Source organism: Acanthaster planci, linkage group LG12, assembly GCF_054643075.1.
Source record: "Acanthaster planci isolate LZ-2023a linkage group LG12, COTS_SCS, whole genome shotgun sequence".
Classification (NCBI taxonomy): Eukaryota; Metazoa; Echinodermata; class Asteroidea; order Valvatida; family Acanthasteridae; genus Acanthaster; species Acanthaster planci.
The window spans coordinates 7725956-7732485 of record NC_141788.1 but is presented as its reverse complement, the minus strand read 5'-3'; the positions used below and the strand labels follow the sequence as shown (position 1 = coordinate 7732485).

General features: G+C 42.1%; 1 protein-coding gene across 1 annotated transcript; it reads right to left on the bottom strand.

Moving 5' to 3' along the window:
* Positions 1 to 693: 693 nt before the first annotated feature.
* Positions 694 to 6494, bottom strand: LOC110977773 (UDP-N-acetylglucosamine transferase subunit ALG14-like). The gene is made up of 5 exons (XM_022232198.2): positions 6297 to 6494; positions 5534 to 5685; positions 4449 to 4571; positions 3825 to 3884; positions 694 to 3033 (listed from the first exon to the last, which is right to left on the bottom strand). The coding sequence occupies exons 1-5, from the start codon at positions 6466 to 6468 to the stop codon at positions 2863 to 2865; spliced, it is 678 nt and encodes a 225-aa protein (XP_022087890.2). The 5' UTR covers positions 6469 to 6494; the 3' UTR covers positions 694 to 2862.
* Between the last annotated feature and the right edge of the window lie 36 nt (positions 6495 to 6530).

Genomic DNA, 6530 nt, shown 5'->3' with positions numbered 1-6530 from the left:
GTTAATGGCGCTTTCATTCCAGGTGAGTACCAGTGGCGTAAATCTGTGTTGGAAATGGGGGGGGGGGTGATGCCATGGAAATTTGAAAGGGGGGGGCGCAACACCATACACACTATATAGGGGGCGATATTCATGATAAAGATATATATTATCTGTAATGTGTATCAAATTCCGTGCGGAATCTTACATCAGAATGACATATTTATGCCTTTTAAAAATTGCTGTCCCTTTTAGTGATAATGTGAAAATTTTAATTTTGGGGAAATCTTGTAAATTCTTCACAATCCGCTTTAATTTTCTTGCTCATCTCAAAAAAGTGGGGGATATATACCCCCCCCCCCGATTTACGCCCATGGTGAGTACACAGATGTTCGGGGAGAAAATATAGGTGAAAAACAACTATCAAAAGGAAATGTTTTGTGGAATACACAGCACACGTGCAGACTACTCATGGCAGTCCTGTTTGTTCACACTTAGGCCAAACAAGACTCCGGTTTCTGGTCAGGGGATGGCTCCAAAAGCGGTGCACCGACGCGGTTTAATTTTTCCCACTCACTTTTTCCCCTAGAGATTATGTGCACGCACATGCACGTGCTTTAGAACGCATGGCCTTGCCACTACAAGAAGTGTGAATTAACAACTTTGTATTAATAAAAGAGACCACAAAATATGACAAGAATTGACAAGTTGATGTTTGAGGCAATGTCTTTAATCTTCTTCTCACTCGGGCTACAGGTTTCTAATCTGGGCAATCTCGAGCTCATAAATGACGTCATCTGAAAATGAGTGCCCAACTAAATGTATGGAACCTATAGAGGGACACCTTTACTGTATAATACTCAACCGCACCCCATCTCAAGCTCTTTAAAATTACGCAGTAGCACGATTCCACTTGATCAAGCAGTTTGGCAACTTTTGGACATCGTATCATACTAAATAAAACACTTCTTCCTTTTGCCGACGCGCAGGTCTACGGCGACCCGCGCGCTGACCAGAAACCGGAGACTTTTTTGGGGGGGGGGGAGTACAGAGGCTTTGCTTGGTAGCCATCTTGCTGGGCAGCTCTTTTGGTCCACACAGGGAAACCCCCTTTGTGCACACCCTGTGGAACAAAACCACAGGCCTGCAAGATGGCAGTCATGCAAACCCTCTATAGGGAGGGAAAGGTTTCGATCCAGTGGGCAATCTCACACTGCAATTTAAGTAGTCCCTACTATCCGTAGACCAGAAGATGTTAGCAATCTGACAAAAAAAATAGTTGCTAGATTCGCTACTGAAATCACATCTAGCGAAAGGTACGGGACTGCGTATTCCTCTGATCTACTTGCAGTCGATTAATTAAAGAAGAAAATGGATACTGAAACGCTGGATATTTTAATCGTTATCATTTCACAAGCTGTGTACACTGATTTCAGCTAGGCACATAACAAAAGGCGAAAACCTGGTTAATCCGGATACCTGTACAAAATGAAATGGAATACCACAAACCTTAAAAATTGTCTGCGAGCAGATTGATTTTTACAACAAGCGTACGCTATGATTACCCCTTGCAAAAGGTTTGTTTACAAACCGGAATCACACAGCATTCGAACGCCAAACCAGAATCAGCGCATTAGGTCCCTCCCGGAGATGCAATCCGTCTTGGCACCGCGTATACCGGGCCCGCACCACGTTATCCATCATTCACACACAAGGACTTGGGCAACTATGGCCAATCAAGGTCCTCCTTTTCGCCGAAAAGGGAAATGAAAACTGACGGAGAGGGTCCAATTTCCGCGGCTGACGGGAGCTGAGAGTTATCACTCTTCGTTATTCCGCTTTGTTTGGCGAGCAATCAGCCGCCCAGGAGTTAGACTACTGATACAGGCAGATTCGCAATGCAACGGTCCAAAGCGCGAGATATAGGCCTGGTTTGGCCCCTCAGCCACCCCCAACCTCAAAGCCCGTGATTATTTTTGAGTGCCAAATCAGTCCAACTGCAGATAACTAGTGAGAATGACTGCTTCATTCATAACGATAATCCACAAATGTTCCCACAATCCATTTTAAAAGTCACCCTGCCTACTGTCTGATTTTTTTAATCCATCCTTGTAAGCACAATGATTGACAGATGCACCATAATCAAGGGGAACCCGTTTTTTTATCCTTCCCTGATTTCCACCCTATAATTTTTCTGACAACTTGTCCTTGATATCCCGCCACAAACATCGGGCTCCCTTTAAACTTATTTTTTCTTACATATCAATTTCCCTGCTTATTTTGGCCAGCATCTCACGGCTGACATGTTAATTTCCCCTTCTATTAGCTCCCTTTTTTCCTTTACCTTCCCAAACCTTCTGCCGCTTTTAAAGTCTTAATTTCTGTCACAGACGATTATTTGCAGACTGCCAGCGCATGGTGCAAGGCAATTTTGTGCACGCCAGTGCGCCACGCGCATTGCGCATGCCTAGTGCCGCCCAAAACACTGCTCGAGTAGACCACTGACGTCATCTGCACGCCATTCATAGCCAAGTCACTTTCTTTTCAGCAAAGAGGAGTCCGTAAATGAAATGGTCGCATGTATCTCAAATTCTAAAAGCCTGCATGACCGCAATCAGGTTGCACTGAGTACTTACGCTATACAGCAGATCGGAAACATGTTTGAGGCAAATCAACCAGATCGTTTCGATAAGTGACAGCTTCCAACATAAATGCCTCGATACAATCGTTCGTTTTTATACATAAAAATATTTGTCATTTGCATAAAACTATTTGCATATGTATTACCATGAGCTTTATCTCTAAAAAGCATCAAATCACAACAGAAAAGCACTAAGCACTTGAGGCTGGGAGCGTTCTACTCTTCCAAAGTACTCTGGTGGGTCACACGACTCGTCCCAGGTAGACGGATTTCGGATACTTCTCCTTCAAGCATTGCCACTGCACTAGAAGATGATCGGCAAAGTAGTACATGATCTGACCGGATAAGGACATGGTCTGTACCCTGCACATGCTCTCCACGTAGACTTGCTGCACCACTTTCAGTCCCAGGAACTACGCACACGACACAATGAACGGAAAAAGAAGAACAAAAAGAGTGCAAAAAACGAGCAACAAGAGTCCAAAGTGTACCACTGTCTCGTGTACGTTCCCAGGGACACATCGATTGCAACTCCAAGCCTCTACAGATCTTCTGTGCAAATATTAACAATGTAGTGTTTCTGCTTGTTGGGGTTTTTACATTCCACATCTGTACAACCAAATGTAATGTATTTTTGAAAGCTCCAGAATAAAGCAAAAATGTTATTTTGAATTCTAAAGACCGGCTCTAGAGCATTACGCTATAACTAAACCCTTGATGTCAAACGATATGATTTGAACGAGTCCTCTGGGTCCTCCAAGACCGAATCCCCACCCTTAACATAATTAACCAGTCAGCCAAGATTTACACACCACCAAATTGAAACAATAACACAATATAAAGACCATACATCCGAGATAAAATCGAATCAACCCTTTCTGGTTAAACCTCAAATGGAGCGTGAACTCGAGTGGCTTTCAGTTGTCCAACATTAAGAGAGAACCCACGGTCCCTGAGTGACTGATGATATTAGAGGACCATTGTCAGGTGTAATTAGCCATTTCTGGGGAAATTGTTCGATTGGTTTTGGAAATGTTTGACAAGTCAGTACATTATAAGCAAAGTGGTTTTGTCAATCAATAACAAAGACTAATTGAAAAATGCACGTAAGCAGGGTGACGCCAGTAGATCACAGAAATGAGAGACTGTGAAAATATCAAATAAAAGCCTCACAAAATCACATTTCGGGAAAGTCCACCCTTACCCTCATGGTAAATCCAGCTCCACAGATGGGTATACATGTTCCGGGGCCATTGCATAGAATCTGTACATGGGAGCAGCAAAATTTCATGTTTTCGAAGTCAGCTAAAATTATATTTTCCCTACAGCAACAATCACGACCCATCAAAAACATATGATGTACCCTGGTTGGCAAAAAAAAAAAATAAAAAATAATAGAACTTAAAATTTTGCAACTTCAGATGGATAATTTTCATGCTTGACAGTATCCCTGGTCTACTGTTTGTTTTACCTAAACATAACTGGATGGACATTTTTAAAATGAGAATTTTAAATTATAGAGTGACTGAAACAAGAAAAATTGGGAATATTTTTTTCGGGAGAGGTTTCAAATATATTTTTGGGTAAAATTTACCACAGTGAAAAAAACTAAGTGTCATGTGCAGAGGCTGTGAACAACACCTGTCAACAGAGGGCGCTATTCATTAAAAAAAACTCGGCTGGACATGTCAATGTTGCCATGCGCGTTTTGCTTGCGATTATCAATTTCAGTTTTGTGAGTACAGCATTACAATATTTCTTTCTGGCCCTTTTTTTCGTAAGGGTTGAGGAGCCCCCACACCCCTGTAAAATTGGTTTAAAGCCTCACCAGGTCAGGTGAATGCCTGAAGACGAGAGGGAAGGAGTACAGTGCAGCATAGAGCGTGGAAGCCACGCTGGTGAGGTACGATTGCCTGACCTCCCGACTTCTCGGGATACGCTCCAGGCTGAACTGTAGAAGGAAAGAAAGAACGCAACGCGGGGCTCAACTTGTGGGTTGACAGTGACTGACGGGTTTTTATTGAGCCTACTTTCATGATGCGGCTGGGTCCAACGTGACATCGCTTAGGAAATTAATGTGTTCAGCATGAATAAAAAGAAACAAACTGGAAGAGAAATATAAAACGACATGCAGTCGGTACACTATATGACTAAACAAAGCAAGGATGAATAAACAAAATGACACCACTATCAAACGGTTGGTAACACTAACTCCAATGTCATCATTAGCCAGTACCTGTAGCCATCACGTCACAGTTCCAGTTCTAAGTGTTAATCTTAGACCTGTATTTCGATAATGGTGTTTTTAATCACAGTGGTAGTTAAACCCTCTATAGGGTAAAGAGGCAGGATTTTTCGTTATCGTTTCATCACACTTTATGTTTCTACAAACTTTCTTCTGTACAATAATGTGTGGCTTTAAGGTTTTGGTTAAATGTTTATAACCATGTAATCATTTAGTGTATTGTTGGGGAAATAAAATTATAATTATAATACAGAAAGTTTATGTCGTGCTGGTGTCCGACAACGGTACAGTGCATAATAAAATTAAAGAGAAATTATACTATAACAAGATACACTTGTATAATACAGCTTTCCTAAAACAAGTACATGTAGGTTTCAAGCAAAACTTTGAAGTCAGTGATGGAGGAGACAGTGCAAAAGTCTGACTGAAATTTGCTCCAACGATGTGGAAAATAAGGAAAGGATCGACCCCCCAAGAATTTTGGGCTGTCGGAACAGCAGGCAAGGAAGCATTCAAAGATCATATACTTTACCTGTACATGTAACTTGAATCTTCGATTGGTTTCTTTGCAAGCAAGGGCCACCAGGCCCTGTGGTGTAAGGAATGCCACAATTTTGCACAATCCGAGGGATTTACAATGGGAGAGCATATTTTATCCAGCTACAAACCTCAGAATTTCTCCCATCCTTCTGCCTGCCGGCCTCATATTCCCGAATCTTTTCTTCACTCATCTTGTCCGTGTTTGCCAGGATGTAAACCCTTGGGGAGTAGGCATCGCTGAGGCTACCAAGCAACCTCAAAATCTCTGTTGTGTGACCACCTAGGAGGAGAATACTGTTCATTATGAATTTTTCTTTTTTTTTTTTTTAAATATAACTAAAAATTTCAGTTTTACTGATATTATTCTAAAGACTTAAGTGTGTAAATTTCCTTTAACTCCCTCAAACTGCTTTGAACAAAACCACTGAGGTGGCGTAAAGTCAGCGTGCAGTATTCTTTCTTAGATCATGTATATATCAAACGGCTCAATTGCAGAATACCCTGTCACCCCGCATGATCAACCTTATCGCCAGGTACAAGTCAAAGAGTCACACTCCTCTCAAGGGATTTTCACCTTATATCCGCATAACCAGTCACCAGGGGTTGTTTTTAGAGTGGCAAGGTATTCTGCGATTACCACTATCAAACAGATAATATCATGTATATTGTCTGACCAAAGGCTAGCCTACTATTCATACACAGATGTATTTATTTGTCCAGTTGGCCCTGACCAGACATGCACATGCGAATATGAGTATCAAAGAACAACGCGACCGCGTGCGTAACTAATAGTAATACGGCCCGGCACGACATTAAGGTACTATCGTCATGATCGTCCATTGTCTTGGGCGTTGCAAGGCACACCTTAAAGTTAAATTCTCCAATATTTACCCGATCCTGCAATAACAAGGACTTTCAGTCTCATTCCATTACTCCCAAGACAAAGTTTCCTTTTACCGAGGCTCCTTAGAACAATGAAAAGTCTCAGGAAAAGCAACAATACAACAAAAACGGCTGCTCCCAGAACCGGCGTTACGGCGCTCGTGCTCGTGGGGGCTGCCATTTTTATGACCTTTGACACCAACGCGGAAGTACAAGTGATCATGTTCCCAGGTTACAGTACGC

Excerpts from the sequence above, each read along its gene's own strand:
- LOC110977773 (XM_022232198.2), bottom strand. The coding sequence starts at position 6,468 with ATGGCAGCCCCCACGAGCACGAGCGCCGTAACGCCGGTTCTGGGAGCA. Across the intron at positions 5,686-6,296 it reads CCTTGTTATTGCAGGATCGG|GTGGTCACACAACAGAGATT; the intron begins GTAAATATTGGA and ends TTCTCCTCCTAG. Across the intron at positions 3,885-4,448 it reads TCAGGCATTCACCTGACCTG|ATTCTATGCAATGGCCCCGG; the intron begins GTGAGGCTTTAA and ends TCCCATGTACAG.